The following is a 25,757-nucleotide window of genomic DNA, read 5'->3' as shown; positions in this document are numbered from 1 at the left end:
ACGAGCAGGGCCGTAGCGCCACCGAAAAACTGCACTCGATGAATATGCCACGATCTGGGTTCGTCGCGCAGTCGTTTTTAGGACCAGGCTCTTACCCAGGGGACGGGACGAAGACGCAGCCGTGGAGAGCTATGGAAGAGGTTCGCGATGATAATGCTTCTCTTCAGGGATAGACACACAGGACGCCGCCCGATAACTCCCAACATGGTATTAGTAGGTTTACGATGCCTGACGGAGACGACGTTGCTTGAATCGAGATTTTCCTGGATAAACCATTGCTTTATTTGCTTCTCTTCGCTATAAGAACGCCATGTCTGGGAACATCCTCGCCGTGACTTGTTACAAACTAATCAAATTTAGGGATATTGGTTTTCATATGCGTTCTTATGTACAGCACATCGCCACTTCATGGACGAGTTCCCGCTGAGTGCTGCACCAAAAGTTCCGCCGTCAAGGGCGCCCACATAACATTATGGAACCAATCTGCAGACTTACCCCTGAAACTCAAATAAACAAGTAGAAGAGTTTCAATATGTGGTGACTCCCTCCAGGTTGTATAGGCTTGTCTGAGTGAATACCAGAATAAATGACACATCAAGGGCAAAGGAACATAAGCGCAGCGTAATAGACCTAGCCTGAACTTGATTATGGGAGTAGGATTTATTGTCACCACCGCTTAATATCCACCATTCCATTGTCAGGAAAATTATATCTAGCAGTGCTTCCCCTGTGTACATCAAGCTCATGCCTACTTCTCCGGCCACTGGATGCATCCCCTCCACCAATATCTACTTCTCCTACAGGAGTAGCATGACCGTTGGCTGGGACAGAAAGAGGTGTGAACAAGCAATCAAGCGTGCAGCTCGAAGAAAGCAGAGGAAGGGACGTGACCTTTACCTCCTATTTGCTATGGAGGATGTGCATTACGTGAATGAATCAAAACCAAGGGGATATAAACATTGTTGAAATGTCTTCCACAATGTCACAAGGTTAATGTGTTTTTGACTTCCGTGCGATTGTGACCTAGCATCAAAGGCGATTTCGAAAGTATAGGGGAATGAGATAGATAGGCAGTTTCTCTTCATGATGGTAGGTGAAAAGTCCCCAGAAATCATCTCCCCAGGGAGGAGAAGAAGGAATGCATTGCCTGGGTGTGACGAACAAGAGGACCTTGATCTTAGCTCAAAGTCTCTCATGGAAGCAAGACACAACAAGTACAACACGATACAGGTCAATCTACAAGCCATAATGCCTGGCGTTGGCGCTGGCGCATAGCTTGGGTCACTACGACATGGTCTAAAACCCTCCATCCTTGAGCAGGCACAATGCTAATGAATATAAGGAAAATATTGGTAATAAAAAAGAGAAGCCTTCGGCGAAGAATGCAATACAGTGTTTCTCATATCAGACTGGTATTCGACAAGATTTGACCCGGGTTTATCGTGGAGCACTACCCTGGAGTCCCGGCCCCTACTTCGAACTTTACTCTTTTTATCTGACGACATCCAGGCCGCCTGCCGTTGAGGCGGGCAATGCGGGGCAGCTGCTACCCCACCTTGCAACAGTCGCCAGAAGTTTCCAGCAAGAAACCCGAATTGAAGCTACTACCTTTTGGATGTCACTGTCTGAACGACACTGTCGACTTTACAGAATTCTAATTCCTTATTCAAGTCATACCTCGGAAGTGTCCCACACCATCAAGATGCCGCTCGACTACAGTAAATGGGTGAGTAAAGGCGAGCACTCTGCTCGAGAGAGGGGTAGCTAATACTATTGTATTGCTCAGGATGCGCTGGAGCTCAGCGACGACTCGGACATTGAGGTCCATCCCAATGTCGACAAGCGCTCTTTCATCCGGGCCAAGCAGAACCAGATCCATGCCGAGCGCCAGCAACGGAAGCACCATATCGAAACCCTCAAGTACGAGCGCCAAATTAACGATGGCTTAATGAAGCGAATATCGTCTCTCCTCGATGCCCTGAAGAGCCATGCCGCGGAGGCTGAAACTCGCAATCCTGCAGAAGTTGCCTTTCAAGCCGTTATGGAATCTGCAGGTAATGCAGGAGACGACAAGCCACCCCCAAGACCTGAAGGCGTTCACAGCGAGGAAGGCGAGTTACCCACATACACCAAGATGATGGCGACGCTGCTCGACCAAGTCAACAAGGCCCTTGACGAGAATAAACCTGACAACCGGTACAATGGCATGATAGAGGAGATCGGAGACCACCTGGAGAAGGTGCAGGACCTACAAAAGGACCTCCTCACCAAGCTAGCCGAGCTCGAGAAAGCTGAGAAGAGCAAAATCACCAGCGAGAGCTATGCGACCGGCTTTGACAGTTCCTTCGTCTCTAAGTCGACACCGTCGGACAAGAAGCACGAGCCCCAAATCGAACTGCTAAACCCCAACGCTGGTACCACCAAGGCTGCAGAGCCCAAAACCTCGTCGTCAGCAACACCCGATGATGATGACGAAGTTGAAGTTTCCTCTGATGCCCGTAAGTATGCCAATATCAAGCCATCCGACTACCGAGAAAGCAACAACTTCATATCTTCGCACCCACACATTCTGGCGGAGAAGGAGCAAGATGGCATCTTAGTCATGGCGTTTGATTCGCAGCTTGACGGCAAGGATGAACTCGCACAGCGGTACGTCCACCAGGCCCTGCTGCTGCAATACTGCCGCGCACTTGGCAAGGACGGTGTTCCCTTATTCTTCAAACGCATTACGACCAAGGGCCACCAAGCGCAGGACGTCTTCTACAAGGATGTTCAGGAAACTTGCTTCCGTATCAAGACACGGTGCAAGGAGATTAATGCGGAGCGGGCAGCCGAGAAGGCATCGGGAGGTGAAGGAGTAGAACAGATCCAGTTGCATGCTGTGGAGCCAGGCACCGTCGTCAACATCAAGATTCCGGCGGCGAACAGCGAGGACGAGGCTGAAAAGAGAAGACGGGAGATCTTCGAGGGATTCAAGCCCGACATGAGGAAAGCACTCGAGACCGGCAGCCTGGACAAAGTCAATCAGGTGTTGGGTAGGATGAAAATCGAGGAGGCAGAGGAGCTCGTTGGCCTGTTCGGCGAGGTGAGCTTTTCTGGGATGGTTGACTTGATGAGACTAAACGCTAACAAGGACTGCAGGCGAACATTTTGAGCCTTGAGGAGCAAATCATTGATGGCACCACTGAGGAAGGAAAGAAGCAGATAAAAGAAATGGAGGAAAAAGCCGCATTGGAGTCGTATGCGGATGATCCTGAGTAAAATAAGCCTGGTTTACTGCTTGAACTGCGAGATTCCTCGAGGACAAAGTTTGTCGGGCAGGATCCAAGCCAGCGGGCAACTGATGAACGTAGTTTCACCAGCCGTCATATGTTTATGGACAAGGACGAACTCTGAATGTCAAATGCCTGATACAGCTTTCCTGGCACGCAGATTGTTAGCGGATGAAATGTCCCATCTTAAGCGACTGATCAGAGAATACAAATTGTGGGAGAGGTCAAATACCAGTTTGCTTAGACAAGGGTATCATTACCCTTCACAGCGCTGAAACGAGGGGAAGGCTAAGTATTACGGGGTTGTAATACGCTAACAATCTGCATGCCTTGAGCATTTTCGTATCCGTGATTTGCAGGAACGTGAAGCATTTTCCAACTGGCGATATAGATCTTGTAAGGACGAAGACTCGGGGAGGATGCTTCGCAATTGATGCCCAATCGATGCAGATTCGCTATGACGCATGTATGAAATCAAGTGGTTGAGAAAGGTACTCCTACATCTTTTATACTACCGAAAAACTGTCGACTGTGAGAAAAAACGTCACGAGGCTGGGTATGATGGTGACCGTCTCAGTCAGCAGTAGATCACGAAGTGCTGGCACCTCGGTTGGATGAAGAGAAACCTAGACCCTGAAGATCATCGGCCATGTCCCGAGGTGGGAACGTGGCCAAGCAGCACATTAAAAATAGAAATGGCTAGGGCGAAAGAGACTGGTTACGCATTAACAAAGCTACACGACAGATCTGCGGCTGTTCTGTTAAGGGTCCCACAAATCTCAGTCAACACGAATTTCCGGTGGCCATGAGGCGAAGGCTGGCTCTCTCTCCTTTCTGGGACGATTACCGAATGAAACCGACCGCCCGTTGCCGTTGCTCTAACAGCACGCCACTTCATTTTGGGCACAATAGTCAAAGGCAACAGGAAATAAAGTCTTTGCTTATGGATCTTCAGAGCTGCGGCATCTACGTTAGAGCATCGGGCTTCGAAGGCTCTTGGCCCGGCATATCGCCAAGTGACGCGTTCTAGGATTTGAGGATTCCCCGAGCAGTAGCATATCACAACGGCCGAACCTGCATAATACCATTGTAAGGATTATGACTGTTGCTCTAAGCTACTGTGCTCAGGATGAGAATCATGAGATGGACAAGTCTATTTTGGCATAGTCAATGCCAACCACAATTATGGGGTCGTCGCCGCGCGTCTCCTAACTGCCAGTTTCAAGACTGGCCAGGTGTGAGAGATGTGGTTGGTAGATGGGGTGGGGCTGACGACTGCCCGAGAGGCTGTGTGCCTTTGGACAACGTCAGCGCCTCTTAAGCAATGTCACGATCACATCTGAGCCCGAATGCGGCCCCACGGTCAGCCGGGATCCTGCGTCGTTGATCCTATGTCCGGCCGCGACCTTGGGTTCTTTGAGAAGATACTTAACAGTCTGCGCCCTCGGTACTGTGGTAGGTTTTGGTTTTCTTTATCTACGTAAACTGTCGCTATTCCATATTTTTTTTTAAATTCAGCAACTGCTCAGAAGTCATTTTTGGTTGCTTCATAACATCGACATGGTTTTCTCATTACGAAACATCTTCACAGCTGCTGCCGTGCTATCAGCAACAGCTATTGCGGCTCCGCAAGGACCTGGTGGCCAAGGCGGCGCCCAGGGCGGTGGTCAACAGGGCAGCGGGAGTGTGGCTACGACGACATCGAGCTGGGCTCCGACAACATCGAATTGGGCTTCAGCAAGCGCCAGTGCCACCTCAACGACATCAGCGTCCGCAGTCCAGGCTGTGTCAACTTCGACTGCCTGCAACAACTCCCCAGACCTTTGCGACCGACAATACAGCAATGTTACACATATGGGTATGTCGACTATTTCCTAGGACAGTTGAAAAGAAGTAATAAATACTGACTCAAGTCCTGCAGGTGCACACGACAGTGCCTTTCTTCGAGATGCTAGCACGGACAACTCGATATCAGGAAACCAGTATTTCAACGCAACATATGCCCTGAACGCCGGGCTACGCTTGCTGCAAACTCAAGTCCATCTCCTCAACGGGACACTCGAAAATTGCCATACAACCTGCGATTTGTTGGATGGAGGTTCTCTCGAGTCATGGCTTTCTGCTATCAAGGATTGGATGGACGAAAACACGGACGAGGTTGTGACTCTGCTCATTGTCAACTCGGACGACCAGGACGTATCAGACTTTGGGTCGGTCTTCGAATCTTCGGGCATTGACGAGTACGGCTACACGCCCGATGGCAGTGGTTGGCCGACGCTGGGCTCCATGATCAGTGCCAACACGCGCCTGGTCACCTTCATCGCCTCCATCAACTCCAGCACCACTTACTCGTATCTCCTTCCCGAATTTGAGTACGTTTTCGAAACCGCCTATGACGTCCGGTCCCTGTCCGGCTTCAACTGCTCTATCGATCGCCCTACCACCTACGACTCGGCCTCAGCCGCCATTTCTGACGGCTTGCTGCCGCTCATGAACCACTTCGCCTATTCGGCCATCGGCTCCGTCGAGATTCCCAACGTTTCCGACATTGACACGACTAACAGCCCTGATACGAACACCACAGGGGCTTTGGGCACACATGCTTACCAGTGTTACAACGAGTGGGCTCAGGCCCCGACGTTTGTGTTGGTTGATTTCTACAGCGAAGGCCCGGCCATTGATACCGCGGACAATATAAACGGGATTACGGCGACGGGCCGCTCCGATAGTAGCGATTCCTCGAGTGTAGCTGCTAACCCCAGGGGTTTGGGCGTCAAGACGGGCGCTTTGGTTGCATTCTTCGCGGCGGCAGTTCTATTGGTATAGATTGGGATTGAAAAAAATCATTTTGTCATTGGATTCATAGCGACGGCGTTTGCATGGATTTCGGGGTGGGGTTCAAAACGGGATAACGGGTTCAATTACAGAATGATGAATGATCAAGAGGTATATACAGCACTGAGAACTCACAGAGTATGAGTATATAAGTTCAAGTAATCCAACAAACAATGAGGATTGCTTATCTATTGTACAACGCCAGGAACAATTACCAAGTGCATTGCTTATAGTGATGTCGTAAGGGGAATAGTCAGTTGAACCCCATGAGTACTGATAACTTGTAATCGGTAACTCGATATATGCCTTGTTGCTGCCTTTTGCAAAATTTGCAAACAACCTGGAAGCACAACAACTGTGTGTACTTTCTTTTTCTGGCCACACGTTATTGTTCCGGCACTTTCCGTCTAGACCCATTATGTAACTCAATTGCTGCCATTCAACTCCGCAATATTCTTGAAGCTGGATCAACATCTCACAGGAAGTTAAGACGTCAAATGATTCGTCCGAACACAGCAGTGTCCGCGTTCAGCCAAGTAGCAAGACGAACCAAGTTTATCAATATCGCCCCCATCACTTCCAAATCAAGCAAGATGGATTACAGCACCATCGCCACACCCGAGCGTTGCTATGCTGACTTTTGTCTGATTCCCGTGAGTTCCATCCGAATATGCCACCACACATGGTCAACGATAAGATGTTTTTGACTAAGACGAATATCACCGCAGGTCGGCACGGCCAATGTCTCGGTAGCCGCCGAGGTGGCCGAGGTACAGAAGCTGCTCAAGGCTAGTGGCATCATGTACACGATGCATTCGGCGGGTACGACGGTTGGTGCGTAGCTTACCTTCATGCTCTCCTCCCTCCACTCCTTGTATCTTATAATTTTTGACTTAAATGCGGAAGAGACCCATCAGTGAGTGTCAAGCTAATGAGGACCGTTTCAATTAGAGGGGTCCTGGGATGAGGTCTTCAAAGTTATTGGACAAGCGCATAGTCTTGTCCACGAGAAGGGGGTTTTGAGGGTCCAGTCGTCCATGAGGGTTGGCACGAGGTGAGTGCTATTCTGACTTCGAGTTGACCTGACTTCGTCAAGGCGGTGGACCCGGGTGGGATGTACTGACGTAAGGTAGAACGGATAAAAAACAGTCTGCACAGGATAAGGTGAAGAGGGTGGAGGATTTGCTGGCTAAGGATAGTTCGTAGTTCGTAGGGACAAGGGGCTCAACTGTGGCGGTCCCGGGACGGTGAAGAGAGCGACCAAGCCAGAGCGATCCGTATCTGCTACACCTTGAAGTAACCTCATGACAGACCGGAAGGTCTTGAATATCAGTCGCTAAGCAATTGTGCATAATCAGTTGTGATGGCAGGCCATATGCGAAGGCATTGGTAAATGTAAGGGCTGCCACAGGCATGTACTGAGGTATATGAGTATACAAAGTAGATATAACATAATGGAGACACGGCATTGAGCCAGCGAGCCGAGTTCAAATCTCCGTAGTACCTCGCTCTTTTACCCCTCACCAGTTACATTCATCACAACGATCATACCTCTCAGAACTATATTTTACCTACTGCGATGTAATAATTAGGGCATAGAGCAACGGGTTAGTGCCGAGTGAGTACCTTCCAATACTCTGTAGGAAACGGGTGATTGTTTTGATGACTACAGCTCCAATAGCTCTAGACGTAGGGTGCTGGAATGGCCATAGTGGAGCAGTTGCGACGGGTCCCGCCTGGTGCAACAGGGATATGAATCCGTAAATCTCCGATTGGTCAAGCAGTCGCTACCCTTCCAGCAGTCATCATTCCAGAAGTTCGTTAGCCTGGCCTTGTCTTCAGCAACGCAACCTTCTTCGTCTTCTCCTCAACAACGGCATCGCAAGACAAAATGCCGCCAAAGAGGAAAGCATCGGCGAACGTTTCGGGGACAGCCAAGTCTGGCCGGACGTCAGCTGCTTCTACGCCTGGACCCTCGACTCCTCGGGACATCGATAGCGACGATGACGATTCCGATCTTCCCCCGGCAGACGACACCAACCCAAACGAGGAGCAAATTGCGAATGCCGTGGACCGCTTCTCGTTGGCCTTTTACCAGGACAAGAAAGATAGAGGCCTTATAGATAGCGCCAGTAGGCACTTTGGCGGTGGTAGTCGAGATTTTTCCTATTTACCGCTGCGGCAAGACTATAGATCTCGCCCTATATGGATTGACCCACAAAGAGGGCGCATCATCCTCGAGAACTTCAGTCCCCTGGCTGAGCAGGCCAAGGACTTTCTAATCACAATTGCAGAGCCTCTGTCGCGACCGACCTACCTCCACGAGTATGCTCTCACCACCCACAGTTTATATGCCGCCGTCTCCGTCGGCCTGCAACCTCAGGATATCATCAATACCCTTCAGCGATTCTCCAAAACCGTCTTGCCAGACTCCATCCGTTCGTACATTGAAAACTCGGCCTCGGCGTATGGCAAAGTCAAGCTTGTCATCAAGAACAACAAGTACTACGTTGAAAGCAACGATGCCGACGTCCTGCAGAAACTCTTGAAGGACCCCGTCATCGGACCATGCCGTGTGCAGGGAACTGACATCACAACTGCCGCACCTTCCATGGGAGGTCTGGTAATTCCTGGTACATCAAATGCGGCAGGTGTACAGCAAGCGCAAGTGCAGCAGGCAGAAAAGTCCGGAGAGGAGGCCGCTGCTCCTGACAAAGCCCAGCCAGCAGCTGCTATTCAGGCATTGAGAGAGGAAGATGACGACGACAACGAAGAAGCTGTTCACGCATTCGAAATTTACGACACCGACATTGAAAAAGTCCAAAAGCAATGTCTTGCCATTCAATATCCCATCCTCCAAGAGTACGATTTCCGCAACGACGACCGGAATGCGAACCTCGAGATCGACCTCAGACCCAATACTCAGATCCGGAGCTACCAAGAAAAGAGCCTCAGTAAGATGTTCGGTAACGGTAGAGCCAAGAGTGGTATCATTGTGCTTCCCTGCGGCGCTGGGAAGACGCTTGTGGGCATCACAGCTGCCTGCACTATTAAGAAGGGGTGCATCGTGCTTTGCACCAGCACAATGTCTGCACATCAATGGCGTGAAGAATTTATCAAGTGGTCTAATATTCGACCCGAAGACATTGCTGTCTTCAGTGCCGACACCAAGCAACGTTTTCCTGGAAATACGGGCATCATTGTAACCACGTACCCGATGGTGACACAATCTGGCAAGCGCGCGTACGACTCGCAGAAGATGATGGACTTTCTCACGGGACGAGAATGGGGTTTGATGCTGCTGGACGAGGTACACGTTGTTCCTGCCAACATCTTCCGGAAGGTGTCATCTCACATTAAGAGCCATTCAAAGCTGGGTCTGACGGCTACATTGCTCCGAGAAGATGACAAAATCGGAGACCTTAACTTCCTGATCGGGCCCAAGCTTTTTGAAGCAAACTGGATGGAGCTGTCCGAACAAGGCCACATTGCGAAGGTCCAGTGCGCCGAGGTTTGGTGTCCCATGACCACCGAGTTCTACGACAAGTACCTGAATACGAATGACCGGGCCTTGAAGCAGAACCTTTACGTCATGAACCCTCGCAAAATCCAGGCTCTCCAGTTTCTCATTGAGTATCATGAAAATCGTGGGGACAAGATCATTATATTTTCGGACAACGTCTATGCCTTGAAGTATATCGCGGGACCCGCCTGCCTTGCAAAAACAATGATCCACGGTGGGACCAGCAACTCGGAACGGATGTTCATTCTGGAGAACTTCAAGCACAACACCAATGTCCGGTCGATATTCCTTTCCAAGGTCGGCGACACATCTCTGGACCTTCCCGAGGCTACCTGTCTAATCCAAATATCGTCTCATTATGGGTCGCGGCGTCAAGAGGCGCAGCGCTTGGGTCGAATTCTACGAGCAAAGCGTCGTTCAGACGAGGGATTCAACGCGTTTTTCTATTCACTAGTCTCCAAAGACACCACGGAGATGTACTACTCGACCAAACGCCAAGCTTTCCTTGTTGACCAAGGCTACTCCTTCAAGGTGATCACTCAGCTATCTGGCATGGACAAGATGAAAAACCTCGTGTTTTCAACGGCCGAGTCACGGCGCGACCTCCTAACCACAATCGAGACAGACACCAAGGACAAGAAAGATGCCGATCTGGACGCAGGCATAGACGACCTTTTCAATAATACCGGCAGGAGGAGAGGTGTGAAGCGGACAGCTGGGGCCTTGGAAGAACTCAGCGGCGCACAGGGTATGGCTTATATGGAAAGAAAGGGTGGCAAGGGCTCGAAGAAGAAGCCAACAAGCAATGCCTTCTTCAAAAAATTGTCAAGGGAGAAGGCGAGGATTCATGAAAGCAAGGATCAATGAACAGAGAGTGATGTTGTACTACCATGCATGGGTGGAGTTTGGATGGTGTTGACTTTATAGGAAAATGGCATAGGATGCTTAAGAAAAATACCCGAGAGTGTTATAGTAGAGGTGGCAAATGCGAATACATAAGAATCTAGATATTGACATGAACGCACTCGCTCGACCTCGGATGCTTCACTCCCCGCCCGCCACGTTGAGTTTGATACTCACAGTGGTTATTGTCGATTCCTCGTACTGGGGGGCTGTATTGGTACTACGAAGGTGCATGGTTGGCCCCGGGGGCGGAGGGGTTCCCCCCAATGCACACTACTTTAGTTTGTGCCTGGGTGCTTTGTATCTCTCTATACCTGAGGCCACACTCGCCCACAATTATACCCTTATGCCATGCTTCACGCCACCCGAAAGAATCATCAGAGGCTTAGCAGCATGTTAACAGTTACCTAACCTATACAACAAGTACGTCCTTATCGGATCGGCTGTGGTCATGAAACAATACCTATATCTATATGCATCTTCGTAGAAAGCACACTCTAGCTGCCGATTGGCTGCAGGGTAATGGTAACCGCATACTGCCGCGTCGGCGCAAAGTGGATTTGCATGTGCCAATTCAGCGCGCATCAATGATGCGAGGAATCGGCTCACAATGCTCGTGGCCAAGAGACGCAATGGTAATCGGAGGCTTCCAAGTTCTGGATTCCTCACACACAATAGAAGCTACCGATCTCACTCACTGTACTGTATTATACTCGTTGCACACCTGGAGGACAAACGAGGCAGAGTTGAAGCATTGCATCGACTCGCGCGAATGATCTTGTTATTAATCTTCCGGGATGCGCTTGTTCCAGTTTGACATCATGCACGCGTACGGACAAGGGTCGAAGAGTTGCCAAGAAGTCCCGACGGCTTCGCTGGGATTTTAGCGCTGTTTCTCCAATGCTAGTGAAGAGAACACTTGGGGGACATTGGAAAAACGGGACTGTGCCATGCGGCCTTCCGAGCTTCTGGGCACGTAAAGTGACGTTCCAGATTCCAAATCCGAGTTCGGGGCTGAGCTGTCATTTTCCCTGTGGCATAGTACACGTTCGTCAGCGCTGGGGAGCAGTCGGCAGAACTGACGATAAGATATCCACCTCCGTTGGAGATTAATGATGGGCGTCGGGGCCCTTGAACCTGCACTGAAAATAGCCACTCAATCCAACTGTACCGTGCTCGACATTAGCGCGGCAAGGGGAGGGATTATCGTTAAGCCCTGTCCGCGGCCGGCGCGCGTTGCTATCGAATGGTCGAGATTAGATACGATATTGGATACCTCCAGGCCTTCTTAAGCTTCCACAGCCTCTCTTGGTCGTGCCAAGATTTCTGGCCTCATTGGCACCCCTGACTTGATATGATATGCCTTCAACGTTGCCAAAGTCTCCTTTCTTTCGACCACTTTTGCTGGCCGTTTTTGGTTGCGCCTTATATCTAGATTCCCAACACCAACTTGTCACCACATCATTCTCGCCTCCTTTTCGACGAGCGGCTTGTCGGAAGTCTCTATCCCCCAGCCGACGCATGCCGAGGTGGAACGAAAACCAACATTGAAAACACAGAGCTCGACGTTACCACTTACCACTACCGCTCCTGCGCGACGTGACATGCAACTTTATCTGTTTTCTACCGAATGTCCTGCGCCCTCTGTCGACTAAATTATCCGGTTGAAGCCCCGGTATTCAATTGCTTACAGCACACGACCCTTATATTGGCCGCTGGCTCTGTTGCATGAAGGTAGGTTCCTTTTCACTGCCAGCTTGCTTTCCTTACCACCCAGTCCCGAATACAGAGTTTGTTCATGCAGAAAGCTTCTCGAACCTCGACCTGGGCTCACCAGCCCCATCCAATGTTGGACATCTGGGAAAGCTCCCTATAGCACTCCCCCGCCTCCCCCCCTCCCCCCAACATGTTTGGTTGAATTCCTATACCTTGGTGCTTTGTTCTGCATTACTACTACCTAATGTACTTCTTGGTTGTCCGCATGCCACCTTCCCGTGGTGGATCACACAAGGTCTTGATAAGCCAGCCACGCCTTCCTGAACCTGCATTGCGCTTGGGCTTTGCATCCTAGCCACCTTCATCATGCTCGGCGTTTCTGTTTGATGCCTTCCCTGAAATCGGTTTCGATGAATTACATTGGTTGACACGAGAACAGCCACAACCTTCAGAAGCAGCTATCATGCTGTGCGAGCCTCAACCTGTCATCGTCCTTAAACATTGGGTCCATCATACGTTGGTTCTCTAGCAGAAGGACCTCTCAGATCCCCTGTCTCCCTACACACCCTAAAACCTACGATATCATTCATCATTTCGGCCAAGATGAAGGGCATACCCCGAGTTGTCACGGAGCATCTCCAGGCCCTTCGGCCTTCGTTTATGTCCAAGAATCCTCATTTCAACTTCATTACCGTGCACTACTTCTGGATCATTGGCCTCTCGATTCTTGGATCCATCCTTATCTATGCGTCGGGAAAGGGGTCTGGCAGTGGTGAAATACGTTACATCGATGCCCTGTTCTTCGCCAGCGGCGCCAACACGCAGGCAGGACTGAACCCCGTCGACGTCAACCTGTTGAACACGTTTCAGCAAGTACTTATCACTCTAATGTCTATGATGTCCTCTCCCATTACCATCAACGCTGGCGTTGTGTTTCTGCGCCTGTACTGGTTCGAAAAACGGTTCCGAAACATGGTCAAGGATGCAAGACAGAAACGGGGCACCATCACCAAGTCCCGCTCCAAGGCGATAAATGCCGCGTCCGATGCCGAACGTGGAGTGAACGGGAGGCACATCACCGTCATGCACAACACGGCCAAGGCTTCCCGGCTCACGAATGATGGCATCCTGCTGGATGATTATGCTATGAACGGGGCAGTCAAGTCGGATTCGGAACTTGTCTATAGCTTCTCGGCGCAGAATGATACGCCTCCCGCACCTCGAGACGCGACTATCAAGTTCGCCGACAGGGTGACGAGAAGCGACGTCATCCCCGAAGACGATGTTGTGGGGATGGAACTCCCCCGGCAGAGGTCTGACGCCGAGCACATTGCTATCCTGGAGAGGCAACGCAAGCACGACAAGAGCGTTCTTCGCATCCCCGGGCCCAGAGATGCCGAGAGGGGCATTCTGCCCGAGGAACTCGACGATGACGACGACGAGATCGACGGGGATCGTCTCAGCCGAGTTGGCTGGAAACGACGCGAATCGAGCCTCGAATCCCCCCGCCGCGAATCACCACCCGCGCGGTTCTCATCCAATCCCGAACGACAGCAAACCATCACTATTGCAGAGCCAACTCACCCTAATAAGGAAGCCATGGCCGATGCCATTGAAGCATCTGCTCATGTCTTGTCTTCTCTCGGCCCGCAGCGCAACAAGGCGAAGCATGGCGACAAGTTCCACCAGCACGGCATCGATAACGGCATCGATACCAGCACGCAGCCTCGTTTCAATGCTTTACAACGAATCAAAACTGCCCTGTCCCACAACAAGGATCAAGATTCCATGCCATACCTGAGTTGGCAACCGACCCTGGGCCGCAACTCCGAGTTCTTGGATTTGACCGAGGAACAAAGGGAGGAGCTTGGCGGCATCGAGTACCGGTCTTTGAAGACGCTTGCGGTCGTTATGACCGGCTACTTTTGGGGCTTTTGGGTGTTTGGCCTCATCTGCCTCCTGCTATGGATGTTGCACAACAATGAGCACTACCAAAATGTGGTTACTAGCGTCGGACAAAGTCCGACTTGGTGGGCTTTCTTCTCGTCCAATTCGGCCTTCATGGACCTTGGTTTTACCCTGACGCCTGACAGCATGATCTCATTCGCTACGGCCAGGTTTCCTCTGCTCATCATGTCGTTTCTCATCATCATCGGCAACACAGGATTCCCAATCATGTTGCGTGCCATTATCTGGGTCACTCACCTATTCGTTCCCAGAGGTACCGGCTTGTGGGAAGAGTTACGTTTCCTCCTGGATCACCCCCGACGTTGCTTCACTTTGCTCTTTCCGTCGACTCCGACCTGGTGGTTATTCTTTATTTTGGTTGCCCTTAACGCATTAGACTTGATATTCTTCATTATTCTCGATCTGGGAACGGGTGTGGTGGCCGAGCTGCCGCTAGATATCAAGTTTCTCGACGGGTGGTTTCAAGCGGCGGCGACAAGAACTGCTGGTTTTGCCGTCGTCAATTTGGCTGACGTCCATCCCGCCGTCCAGACTTCGTACCTCATCATGATGTACATCTCCGTCTTCCCCATCGCCATCTCCATCCGCCGCACCAATGTCTATGAGGAGAAGTCGCTGGGCTTATACGGATCCACAAACGACATCGAAGAGCGGAACGAGAACGGTTTCTCCTATGTCGGCGCCCATTTGCGTCGGCAACTGTCTTTTGACTTGTGGTATATCTTTATTGGCTTTTTTATCTTGTCCATATCCGAGGGTTCGCGACTCATGGCAGGCGACTTCTCCATGTTCGCTGTATTGTTTGAAATTGTCAGCGCCTACGGTACTGTTGGGCTCAGCCTGGGCTACACTGGGATCAACGCCTCTCTCAGCTCCCAGTTCAGCGTTGTTGGCAAGCTTGTCGTAATCGCGATGCAAATTCGTGGTCGCCATCGTGGTCTTCCTTACGGTTTAGATCGAGCCATCCTTCTGCCCAGCGAATCGCTCAACCGTAAGGAGGCTGAGGACGCCGAATTCAAACTGCAACGGCGCCAATCGGCCGTCTCACTTAACACGAACCGCCCAGTGAGCTTATCCCGGGGTCGCACCCGCAGTATCGACCGCAGGAACGTCATCACGTCATTCTTGCATCCCGGGCCTTCGTATCCGCCGAAATCTCATTCCATCTCCAAGACGGAATATTCATTTGCTTTCGGAAAGAGCGAGACTTTTAGGCGAAGCAACACGGAACCGGTCAGCGATGACGATGATGAGCCTAAGCCACGACCCAGGAGAGCAGAGACACAGCCGGCCGACTCGCATTAGAGATGGGGGCAGCCGCTGGGTACAATTAATGAAGACTCTCGTTCCACAGGGGTAGTGGTGGTGCCCAAGGGAAAAGTAAGAGCCAGGGCCCAGACGCAGCCATTTCTTCGAAATCCCTGGAGATTGGAAGAGGCGAACACCCGTGGAGACCCACCATCCATGATGACTCGGTGGAAGCCACGGAATGGAACCAATTAGTATCTGGGCAGTACGGGATAAAGTTGCCATATCAGTGCGACTTATCTTGGACGACACGTCGTCCCATCACATACATACATCAGAATATCACAAGGAAAGGGTGGCGCAACTGTACAGACAATGGTATGAATACTAGAAGGGCTTGTTGGATACTGGGATAGAAACGTGTTCTGCTTACGAACTGTGAGGCAAGACTATCGTAGAAGCAAGCGGCATTGGCTAAGGCACCGGAGTTTGGATGGTATGGCTTATAGAACGAAAACGGCTGGCTTATGGGAGCTCTTTACCGACCAAGGAATTGGAGTTGTTTTCTCTCAATTCCCATCTTTGGAGCGTTCCTTCTTCTTCCAATGCGAGCATTGATTTTTAGAGCTTAGCTTCTTGGCAGGAAGTCGTGTATCAAATATGTGTACACTAAGAGGGGAATAGACATGTAGGGGGTCATGAACAATTGGCATAGGCGTGGTTCTGGCTCTCCTCGCCCAATTGGTTCCATATCTTCCAGCCCAAGCGGCAGTCTTAAGTAACGCAAATCGACAGCACTATCATGCTCCTCTTTTGCCATCTCCTCTCTCGCAAACAAGTCCTACGAACTGCTACTAAACAAGTTTGTAAGACTATTCTACACGGTTTACAGCAGCTATTCCCCTAGAAAGAAAGCTCTAAATAAAACATACATAATATGCAGTGTATAGTCGCCACACGAAAAGCAGGCAGTATCATCCCTGTCCCTCCGCCTAGTGTATAAGTTAGCTGCACAGCGTGAATCTTCACTAGGATATACTACAACTCTACTACTTGCGGTGGCCTCGCTCACGACACTCACCCATTATACTTCAGAGTTTGAGAAGTTGATAGATACTCATTTGGGGCTTTACGAACAATGGAGAATGGCGAGAAAAAAAACACCGTTTACGTTGTTGTCATATCTAGCTGCCGTACGATCCAGGATGAAAGTCACTTGCCAGGTTCAATGCTCAGTCCATTCATCCAGTCTTCACCGAGGTATTCTTAATTTACTACGCCTTACACCATACCCCACAACTCCTCACTCAGCTCATGATCCTCCTCGCCAAGTGATCCCCCCAGCCCCCTTTTTGGGAGACTAGAGACGGGGGATTAGTCATCCTCATCGCCCTCGGCATCAACATCTTCCTCTGAATCAGGGGTGTGGCGCTGTGACAGTCCATTCGCCTCCGCATCCCCATTCTCATGGTGCTCACCATCTTCCGCCATCCCGTCCTCCTCTTGAGGCGGCTCGATGGTGAGTCCGTATGGGTCTTCTTTAAACCTTTCCATATCGGCCAGGACTTCCTCAGTCGGGTCATCCACCTTGACGTCGAGCTGCTCAATGATCTTCTCATCGTCATTCGCCATGCCTATCGTACGAGCGATGTTCTTTGTGCGTTGCGGCCGGATCGTGCTGCGCTGCATGACGGGGTAGAAATACGCGGCCTTCTGGTGCAGGGCCGTTTCGTTATCATTAAAGCCAAGGATAAGCTCCTCGTCGTACTTGGAGCTGTGGTCAAGTTCCGACTCCTGCGCCGTCTCGTACGCGCGCAGGCGGCTAAACTGGAAGCAAGGGCCCGATGAGCGGTTGCTGGTGTATAGAGAGTCGTTGTCGCGCTCGGGGTTGTCCATGTCAAAGCGCTTGCGAAACTTCTCGGCGCTCGTGCCGCTTTCGGCGAGGTAGAAATCGTAGCTCATGGACATGTCAGGCTTGGGGTTGTTGACGGGATCGATCTTCCACGCCTCCATGGCTGCGTCCAGGAGGTCCTCCTCCTCCTGGCTCCTATTAAGAGGTCTGAAGATGCCGTTTAGCATGCGTGTGTCGTAGCTGCCCTTGCCGGGCACCGGGTTGTGGGTAAACTTCATGGTCACGTAGGTACCAGAGTCGGGCCAGGCTTCAGGGTCCGGCAGCAGAGGGTAGGATTCGACAAGCTTGAGGTTCTTCTTGGACGGGTGCTTGACGCGGTTTCGGTCTTTCAGGTTCTGCTCGGTGATGGTGAAGCTCTGATCAATCTTTCTCTTTACGTATGCGGGCGAATCAATGTCGGGCTCGGGCGACTTGCGCTTCACCAGACGCTTTATAGGAGCAGTGAAGCCACGCAAGGGCGTGGCAGACTGTGAAGATTTGGTTGTGACGGAAGAAATGTACTCGGTACGTCGCAGGAAGGAAACGGCAGCTTCTCCAATCTTGGGCTTGCCGAGAGTATGTAATGGCTTCAGGAGAGCCGCATCGTGTGGGTGGACTCGCGGTGGCTGCGTAGGTGCTTGGATAGCTACGTATAAGTGTTAATGAAAGAAATACTACTCACTTTATACTGATAACGCCAATGAAGGCAACTTACAGCTCTCATCGCCGTCGAAGATGCCAGGCATACCCACCAAGTCCAAGGGCATTCCAAGCTCTGCATCGGCCTCAATGTTCAGTGGCTGCTCTCTGGCCAGCCTCGAAGCAAAACCGGGCGCGGTGTACTGGCCACTTGCGAGACCCGTATTAGGGATATCAAGCAGCTTCGGAGGATTAGGCGGCGGAGGCAGCGCGTTGGAAAATCGGATCCGCGCAATGAAGTCTTGGTGGATGGAGCGGTGCTCACTATTTCGCGACGAGGATGCCATCTTCGAAGAATTCCAGGCGAGCGGGTTAATGGCAGGAACGGCGAGGCGACAATGGTGCCGTCTTCTGAAGACGAATGGCACTTGACCTCAAGCCCGGGTGCAGCTTGCTGTGAATAAATAGAGGTCAGCGATGTGGTTCGAAAAAGTAAAGGTTGCGCGCAACCGTGTATCGCAGCCGACACACCCACTTAGCTGTCGGGTAGTCTCCGCCGTGGGCCAGGGTGCTGAGCACGCCCCCCTTCTCCCCTAAATCAAGATAACGTCAGTAGCAAATAGAGAATTGGTAAGAATGGCCGAGCTGCGAAGCTGTTAAACCAGTCAATTGATTTTCGGCCCAAGTATGGGAATTTGACCCACCGTTGTTACTGTTGCTGCTCAAGTTACTTGCGCTATAAATTTCGCAATCTATGGACCAGATATCTGTGGAGATAATAACTGCATGTGACAATCCTATGAGCCGTAAACTGAAAAGAAGCCCCAAGTCCAGAGAACACTGAAATAGCTCCAAGGCCGAGCTTTATCTTGTTCCTTGTTCATTAAAAAAGTCTTATGGTTCATTCAGATGCTTCCTGCGCTTTGACAGCTTCCACGAGACCTCTATCCACCACAGGCCTCCTTGCAAGAAGGAACGAGAACACCAAGACCACAGCCAACGCCTCTACCAGCGTCATTGTTGCATATGCACCCTATAGTCATTTTGTACAAGAAAGCCTGGAAACAAACAAGCCCATCCATATGCACCCTGGGGGGCAGCCGTTTGTCCAGCCCCAACGGTTCTAATCGTATAGCATCTGGGTCTGCAGCTGGCTACCCTTCGCGATGTAGCATTATACCACCTCATAGGGGCCCATCTCGCAGATCCACGGCTATTTCAGCAGACGCCAACCTATGAGGTGCTGCTCTTGCCATACTTGGCCTTTCCGAGCGTGAAGGGGACGTATTTGTACTTGATCATGTGTTGGATCTGCTTGCGCACTAGAACCAGAAAGTTAGCATCTGATGGACATGCACAGCACACATCACCTGAGGAGAGGGACCCTACTGGTGAGGACGAAGAGGATCATCCAGTACATGACCAGAACGGGCCAGAAGACGGGGACGTTGAAGACCTCGAACCAGCTGCAGAGGAAGGCAATGGCGACGGCGCGAGTGGCCGCGTGCCAGAACTTGAACTCGGGAAGCCGTCGGATGAAGGGGCGAAACTCCTCGTCTTGCTTGGTAGGCAGCCCGCCGGCAGATCCGTCCTCCATGTCGTCGGCATTATCCATCGCTTCATTGGAGGGGTCGAACTTAGGCTGGAGGAAGGCGAGGAACAGGTTGAGAAGGTAGATGCCCATTGCGTATGCCACTGTTGCTCCAAGTCAGCGCCGTGTTTTCCTCCCACAGGCAGGCGATTTAGGGGGGGCCTTACCGATGTACCAGCCTTGCGCCAGGAAGATGCGCAGGAAGAAGACCATCAGAAGGGCGCCTGTTCCAACCCATCTGTACAGAGTAAATGGCGTCGACTTGTCCAGAAGCGCTTGGTATTGCTAGATGAATATCAGTTTGGCGATCCCGCTCGTCGTTCTTATCGGGGTGCGCGACGGGAGACGAACCATCTGGAGCTTCGAGGTTTGGGCTGTGACGGCCGCAAAAGGGGTCTGTTCGGTCTCCATGTTGTCCATCTTGACGTGTTGCGGAGAGCGAGTTGAATCTGGCAGTACTGTTGAGAGCAAGCTGTGGAAAAAATTCGCGACGAGGTTCACAATGGCAAGAAATTGAATGGATTGTACTGTACAATTTCGTGTCACGACTTGCGGCAGGTGGTCTTTCGAGATCTAGATGTGCACTGCACACGACCTTTCAAATTCAAGGTTTAGCTTGGCCAACTACGGGGATATCTGTTAATTTAGAGCGCCACAGGCCACTAGCCTCCGCCTCCCACGCAAGCCGCTCGGTGGCCCCTTTCAATCCAAACACAACTGTTAGGGACCCTGGGAGCTGTCTGGAAGTACACTCAGGTGTGTGACTAGCACCCTAATCGTCGGCTTTCCATTTGTCATTTAGCTTATGGACCTCTGACCTCATGGCTTGGGGTGTTCTTTGGAGACCCCGGCCCCAGGCGATCCTCGGCATTGAGTTCTAGCTTCTGGAGCTCAATCGCAGTTTGAGCTTGAAGCTCAACCATAGTTCTTGGTAGGTTGTGATCCAAATTCTCGTCAAATTGTAATAACGAATCCCATTGTCTTTCATTATTTAATCACGCACGTTCCGTACTCATAGCGGCCGGCCGAGGGTATCTACCAGCACCATCATGAATACTCTGCGACATCTGAGGCCAGTCGCCTCGCGCCTTCAACCTGCAACTCTGCCCCGACTTGTCCGCTCATTTTCTGCTGAGCCGACTCGATCATATGAGTACATTCAAACTTCGGAGCCCAAGCCGGGCGTCGGTCAGGGTAATCAAACGGGATTGACTCGATTCACCTGCTGCTACATGTTGACTTACACGCGTTCCCAGTGACCCTGAACCGACCAAAGGCCCTGAACGCCCTCTGCACGCCTTTGATCGTCGAGCTGAACCAAGCTCTTCACGATTTCAATGCTTCGGACAGCGTTTCCGTCATCATCCTGACAGGCTCGCAAAAGGCCTTCGCGGCCGGTGCCGACATCAAAGAAATGGCACCACTGACCTTCTCGGAAGCCTACACAACGTCCTTTATCGAGTCGTGGTCCAGCCTCACAACGCAGGTCAAGAAGCCCATCATCGCGGCTGTGTCGGGCCACGCCCTCGGCGGCGGCTGTGAGCTCTCCATGATGTGCGACATCCTCTACTGCACCGAGGCGGCCAACTTTGGCCAGCCCGAGGTCAAGCTGGGAATCATTCCCGGCGCTGGTGGCAGCCAGCGTTTGACCAGAGCCATTGGCAAGAGCAAGGCCATGGAGCTCATCCTTACGGGCAAGTCTTTCTCCGGGGTGGACGCAGAGAAGTGGGGGCTTGCGGCTAAGGCGTTCGGGAGCTATGAGGAGCTCATGGAGGAGACGCTGAAGACGGCGGAGACTATTGCCGGGTACTCGCGCGTGGCGGTGCAGGGCTGCAAGGAGGTGGTGAATAAGAGCCAGGATTTGCCGCTGCGGGACGGTGTCGAGTTTGAGAGAAGGGTCTTCCACAGTCTGTTTGGGAGCCAGGACCAGAAGATTGGGATGAAGGCATTTGCCGAGAAAAAGAAAGCCGAGTGGACTCATCAATAGATTGGCTCGGAATGGGTTGGAGCTGCAATAAACTGCGAGGCGGACCCCCAAAGGCTGAGAAGGCATACGTGGTAGTAAGACTGATCATATTATAAGACCGTAAGATGTTTTGGATATGGAACGTAAGGAAAGGCCGATAATCAGGCATGAGACTTACGAACACTCATTCTCGGAATTAAAGATCCTGAACCCAATCCCAGGTAGCACCGGGGCTCAACGGTAAATGAGACCAATATTTCGGTATTCCGCCAATGTACAGACTTGCTTGCCCCTCGGCTACCACTAGTTCAGCCTCGAAAGTACCTGGAAAGAAGCGACTGTGTGCATACAAAACATCACCCAACGACTTCTTGAATTTAGCTTTCTACGTAAGTAGATTGAAGTGGGTAACAAAGATTTGCATTGTCGAAATACCTGTCAAGTCTTGTATTAAGTCCTATTGAGACTGGACCTCGATATCCCCTGCCACTATCCACCAATAGAAGCGGGGTAAGTGCAAGGATAGGGCTGACAGTGCACTTCCGAGACAACGGTTCGAAGCATCGAGTGGTGGTCTCGTAGGTTCGGCCTCGCAGCCTTCCGGTCTCTTTCAAAGAACCCGACGCCCGAAGAGAATATTGTTTCTTTTTACAAACGGCATGACCTGAGGACTGGGGCGCAGAGCTGACATGGTTCATGAATATTCCACCATGATCTTAGTCCTCTAGCTGCTAACGTGATGCGCCACTATGCAGGCCAGGCTAGGCGGCGAAATAATACGATGTTGAAAATGCATGGGTCTATCTGGAGTTCCCCCCACCATCACAAATCGTCGGTCAAAGGTCATCGTCAACTTCGGATCCGCCGTCTCCGCCCAACAGCTTCTACGCTTCACTTCAGACACTCTAACTCGCGGGTGTCAGCTCACGATGGACTCCCCAAGGCCAGGCGTCGACCTGGAGAAGGAGCTGACGTGCTCTGTAAGACTTGACGCCCCAAGGTCGATCTATGGAGCTTCCCGCTTACCCTATGCGCAGATTTGCACTGAGCTCCTCTACCAGCCCTTGACGCTCCTCGACTGTCTGCACACCTTCTGCGGCTCCTGTCTCAAACATTGGTTCAGCTGGCAAGCGGCAGCGGCTTTGAATTCACCAAACCCTCCAGCGCCGGGCACCCAGATTGCAACATGCCCGTCATGCCGCGCGCTGGTCAGAGAAACTAAGCACAATGCTACTGTTACCACCCTCCTCGAAATGCTGCTTTCTGCGCACCCGGAAAAGGCGAGGTCAGCGGCCGAGGTGAAGGAAATGGAGGAGAAGTACAAACATGGGGACACGGTGCTCCCGCCCGTGCGGACGGTGGTGAGGTCTCGCGAAGAGCAGCGTTGGGAGGATACGGAGAGACAGATGCTGGAACGGGCGCGCGAGATAAGTCTGCGAGACAACCGAGGCGATTCACCCGGGCCAAGCCATTCAAGACAACGAAGAGACTTGCGACTCCGGGAGGACAGGAGTCGTTCAGACAGAGACAGCAGTCGAGACTCGAGACGTGCTACTGGTCGGGAGAACCCAGCAAGAGGGGCGAGGGATGAGGGACGCAGGCGCCGAACCGACTCGAATGCAAGGTTACAACCTGACAGCTCATCATCGGACGAGAGGAGACATGGACGCAGCGAATCCCGGCAGAGGTCACGCGACTCGTCCAATACCAGGAGCAGAGCTATCGAACACCAGGCTTCAATACGGTCTCTCATTAGCTCCTCCGATGTTGATTCACTCGACTTCGAAAGAGAAATTGAGGACTTTGCGCGTCAGATCACTCAAGAAGGCCTTCTAGACGGCCTGGATCTTGACAACATCGACCTAACCCAGAACGACGAATTGAGCAGAAAGATCACGGAAGCATACAGGAGACGCCAGGCCCAAAGGCAACGGCACGAAACATCCGGGAGAAGCGGCACCAGTCATCAATCTCATCGTTCCGACGTGGTGTCAGCGTCGGCCGTTTCGAGACCTCCGATCAGCACCGATACCGCCCGGTCGGCCAGTAGACAGAGGGCACGTTCGGCCCACACGAGATCGTCAATTTCAACCAACCAATTGGACGATCGAAGCCGACCCCCAATTACCTCGACGCATCTCCAAGTCCGCGCTGGCCCCGAGAGGCGGCGGAGGCGAACGTCGAGTTGTGGCCGCAGTGCAACAGAGCCGTTGCGGCCCAGTCCCGCAGAGGCTCGCCCAGCCGCGAGATCCCAGACAGACTTGACCCTTCGATCCCACACTTCTAGTTCCACGACCCGACGAGCCTCGTTTGCCGAGTCTAGGAGTTCCAGCATGCCCACGGGGACCTCGGTGGGCCAAGGACATACCTCGACGGGCGCCAACTTCGACGAGCGGAGTTCAGCCTCACAGGTTGTGCAATCACCGCGAATGGAGTTGGCGCCAGAGGTTTCTAGTAAATCGCAGACCAAATCGCGACCTACCAGTCTTCCTGTGCATGCGGGTTCGCCCATGCCAAGCCTGGGTTTGCCGCCGTCACCTGGTCGTCAGCGCACTACCAGGTCGCAATTCTACCCAGAACCTTCGATAACTTGTCGGCGGTGTGATAAACCGCACATCGAGTATGAGCTTCACTACAACTGTTCGAAATGCATTGGGGGCGAATGGAACATCTGCCTGGACTGCTACCGAACCGGCCAAGGCTGTCTGCACTGGCTCGGCTTTGGGTACGCTGCATTCAACAAGTGGGAAAAATTGCGTGCCAGCGGTGATGGGAACGTCCAAGCGCCACATATGTTGACGTCGAACCGATACAAACCACCCAAGATGACGCCTGGCGGTGCGGATGGTCGGCGGACCATGACGACAGATGACCCGATGAATCGTTTAGAGAGTGGTATGTTTTGCTCAAGATGCTTCACGTGGGCGAACGAATGCTTCTGGCGGTGCGATTTCTGCAATGAAGGCGACTGGGGGTTTTGCAATAAATGTGTCAACCAGGGACGCACTTGCACACACCCTCTCCTGCCCCTTACCTATGTCCCGCCGCATCTAAACACTCAGACTCCGCCAGCAAGTCCGCGGTCACTAAAACTACCGACGTCAGCCAGTCTCTACAGTGGACCAAACGCCATCAAGATTGGCAACTTCAGGCCGCTCACCTTTACGACGATCTGCGGCGTTTGTCAGATTGCCATTCCGCCTACTCAGAACAGGTGCCATTGTTACTCATGCACTGGCACTGTCGGTTTGGAACCGCAGCCCGGGCACTATGAAGTCTGTTTAGACTGCTATACCAACCTCGTTAGCGACGGGCGTATCTCTGCTGAAAACGGCCCGGATGGCTGGAGACGATGTCTAGACGGCCACCGGATGGTGATTATCAACTATCAGGACGGCAAGGGGGGCCAAACCCGCCATATCGAGCGAGACCTCGTCGGGGGCTGGGACTTGCACGCCGAGCCTTACGGGAGCCCAGACGCGTCTGCGCCTCTGCGGAAGTTGTGGTGGTACACCACGGACCAGTCGAGGCTGGAACGCCTTGTAACCTGTAACGTTGCGGCAACTTCTCCGTCGGGGCCGTCATGGACGGATGCCTTCCCTGCCGACGGAGGTGTGGCTGTTCGGGGAAGGGCCAAGTGGTCATGGTATCCGAAAGAAGGGTCCGACGACGAGCTTTTGTTTCCCAAGGGGGCGGAGATCAGGGAGATTGAGGATGTGAATGGGGGTTGGTTCTTTGGGTCTTACATGGGTGCCAAGGGATTGTTCCCTGCGCCGTATGTTGGGCTGTTGGAGGCTTGATATGATCTGGCGGTGAGATTGATGATGATGAGAAGTAATGAATTATGGTTGCATAGCATGGCGGAGCTGGGATTGCATGACGGTGGCTTTGGTTTTATACGCGCCTGAGTTTAGGTATCCTTGGTGCTCAGTCACTAAAATTTGAAGATTGTCATGGCTGAGAAAGGGTGTTCAATTATTTTTCCTTTCTCAAGATCTGTTTACTACTATTATTCGCCGGGACCCAGGGGGTAAACGTTCCTTCAGACATAAGCAGTAAGCAGTAAGTATACCTTGTTCTTTATCCAGCATTTCTACTCTCAACACCCTACTCTACCCTTTACATAGTCAACGCTATCGTTTGAACCCCTTCGAAGGACCCATGACATACTCCTCAGTAACAAAGAATCTGCTTCCGTGAACAGG

General features: G+C 51.9%; 9 protein-coding genes across 9 annotated transcripts; 7 read left to right on the top strand and 2 right to left on the bottom strand.

The window, feature by feature from the left end:
• Positions 1 to 1,702: 1,702 nt before the first annotated feature.
• BCR38DRAFT_480957 (uncharacterized protein) lies at positions 1,703 to 3,261 on the top strand (the record flags this gene model as incomplete). The annotated part of the gene is made up of 3 exons (XM_040863326.1): positions 1,703 to 1,726; positions 1,787 to 3,085; positions 3,142 to 3,261. The coding sequence occupies 3 exons, from the start codon at positions 1,703 to 1,705 to the stop codon at positions 3,259 to 3,261; spliced, it is 1,443 nt and encodes a 480-aa protein (XP_040719740.1).
• Positions 3,262 to 4,832: 1,571 nt separating this feature from the next.
• BCR38DRAFT_454722 (PLC-like phosphodiesterase) lies at positions 4,833 to 6,098 on the top strand (the record flags this gene model as incomplete). Its single annotated transcript, XM_040861726.1, has 2 exons — positions 4,833 to 5,130; positions 5,194 to 6,098. The coding sequence occupies 2 exons, from the start codon at positions 4,833 to 4,835 to the stop codon at positions 6,096 to 6,098; spliced, it is 1,203 nt and encodes a 400-aa protein (XP_040719739.1).
• Positions 6,099 to 6,412: 314 nt separating this feature from the next.
• Positions 6,413 to 7,584, top strand: BCR38DRAFT_420077 (YkoF-like protein). The gene is made up of 4 exons (XM_040859361.1): positions 6,413 to 6,760; positions 6,836 to 6,941; positions 7,059 to 7,161; positions 7,241 to 7,584. Exons 1-4 carry the CDS (start codon positions 6,605 to 6,607, stop codon positions 7,311 to 7,313), a joined length of 438 nt encoding a protein of 145 aa, XP_040719738.1. The 5' UTR covers positions 6,413 to 6,604; the 3' UTR covers positions 7,314 to 7,584.
• Positions 7,585 to 7,947: 363 nt separating this feature from the next.
• BCR38DRAFT_420074 (P-loop containing nucleoside triphosphate hydrolase protein) lies at positions 7,948 to 10,645 on the top strand. Its single transcript, XM_040859360.1, has one exon. The coding sequence runs from the start codon at positions 7,999 to 8,001 to the stop codon at positions 10,495 to 10,497; it is 2,499 nt and encodes an 832-aa protein (XP_040719737.1). The 5' UTR covers positions 7,948 to 7,998; the 3' UTR covers positions 10,498 to 10,645.
• Positions 10,646 to 12,852: 2,207 nt separating this feature from the next.
• Positions 12,853 to 15,522, top strand: BCR38DRAFT_454718 (cation transport protein-domain-containing protein; the record flags this gene model as incomplete). The annotated part of the gene is made up of 2 exons (XM_040861725.1): positions 12,853 to 15,327; positions 15,418 to 15,522. The coding sequence occupies 2 exons, from the start codon at positions 12,853 to 12,855 to the stop codon at positions 15,520 to 15,522; spliced, it is 2,580 nt and encodes an 859-aa protein (XP_040719736.1).
• A 1,323-nt stretch (positions 15,523 to 16,845) lies between these two features.
• BCR38DRAFT_324257 (RNA polymerase II-associated) lies at positions 16,846 to 18,342 on the bottom strand (the record flags this gene model as incomplete). The annotated part of the gene is made up of 2 exons (XM_040854801.1): positions 16,846 to 18,002; positions 18,072 to 18,342. Coding segments are annotated over 2 exons (1,428 nt in total), but the record flags the coding sequence as incomplete, so codon positions are not given.
• An 833-nt stretch (positions 18,343 to 19,175) lies between these two features.
• Positions 19,176 to 20,236, bottom strand: BCR38DRAFT_92528 (retrieval of early ER protein Rer1). The gene is made up of 4 exons (XM_040865771.1): positions 19,938 to 20,236; positions 19,754 to 19,871; positions 19,385 to 19,690; positions 19,176 to 19,317 (listed from the first exon to the last, which is right to left on the bottom strand). Exons 1-4 carry the CDS (start codon positions 20,004 to 20,006, stop codon positions 19,229 to 19,231), a joined length of 582 nt encoding a protein of 193 aa, XP_040719734.1. The 5' UTR covers positions 20,007 to 20,236; the 3' UTR covers positions 19,176 to 19,228.
• A 399-nt stretch (positions 20,237 to 20,635) lies between these two features.
• On the top strand, positions 20,636 to 21,573 carry BCR38DRAFT_332620 (enoyl-CoA hydratase; the record flags this gene model as incomplete). The annotated part of the gene is made up of 2 exons (XM_040855166.1): positions 20,636 to 20,780; positions 20,843 to 21,573. 2 exons carry the CDS (start codon positions 20,636 to 20,638, stop codon positions 21,571 to 21,573), a joined length of 876 nt encoding a protein of 291 aa, XP_040719733.1.
• Positions 21,574 to 22,481: 908 nt separating this feature from the next.
• Positions 22,482 to 25,352, top strand: BCR38DRAFT_454714 (uncharacterized protein; the record flags this gene model as incomplete). Its single annotated transcript, XM_040861724.1, has 2 exons — positions 22,482 to 23,542; positions 23,576 to 25,352. The coding sequence occupies 2 exons, from the start codon at positions 22,482 to 22,484 to the stop codon at positions 25,350 to 25,352; spliced, it is 2,838 nt and encodes a 945-aa protein (XP_040719732.1).
• Positions 25,353 to 25,757: the final 405 nt, after the last annotated feature.

Source organism: Pseudomassariella vexata, assembly GCF_002105095.1.
Source record: "Pseudomassariella vexata strain CBS 129021 chromosome Unknown BCR38scaffold_2, whole genome shotgun sequence".
NCBI lineage: Eukaryota > Fungi > Ascomycota > Sordariomycetes > Amphisphaeriales > Pseudomassariaceae > Pseudomassariella > Pseudomassariella vexata.
Note: the sequence above shows the minus strand (reverse complement) of the source record. Positions and strands in the feature narration are given on the sequence as shown.

Coding starts and splice junctions, on each gene's coding strand:
- BCR38DRAFT_420074 (XM_040859360.1), top strand. CDS start 7,999: ATGCCGCCAAAGAGGAAAGCATCGGCGAACGTTTCGGGGACAGCCAAG.
- BCR38DRAFT_420077 (XM_040859361.1), top strand. CDS start 6,605: ATGATTCGTCCGAACACAGCAGTGTCCGCGTTCAGCCAAGTAGCAAGA. Junction 6,761..6,835: donor CTGACTTTTGTCTGATTCCC/GTGAGTTCCATC, acceptor ATATCACCGCAG/GTCGGCACGGCCAATGTCTC. Junction 7,162..7,240: donor TCCATGAGGGTTGGCACGAG/GTGAGTGCTATT, acceptor GACGTAAGGTAG/AACGGATAAAAAACAGTCTG.
- BCR38DRAFT_92528 (XM_040865771.1), bottom strand. CDS start 20,006: ATGGACAACATGGAGACCGAACAGACCCCTTTTGCGGCCGTCACAGCC. Junction 19,872..19,937: donor AAACCTCGAAGCTCCAGATG/GTTCGTCTCCCG, acceptor ATATTCATCTAG/CAATACCAAGCGCTTCTGGA. Junction 19,691..19,753: donor GGCGCAAGGCTGGTACATCG/GTAAGGCCCCCC, acceptor TTGGAGCAACAG/TGGCATACGCAATGGGCATC.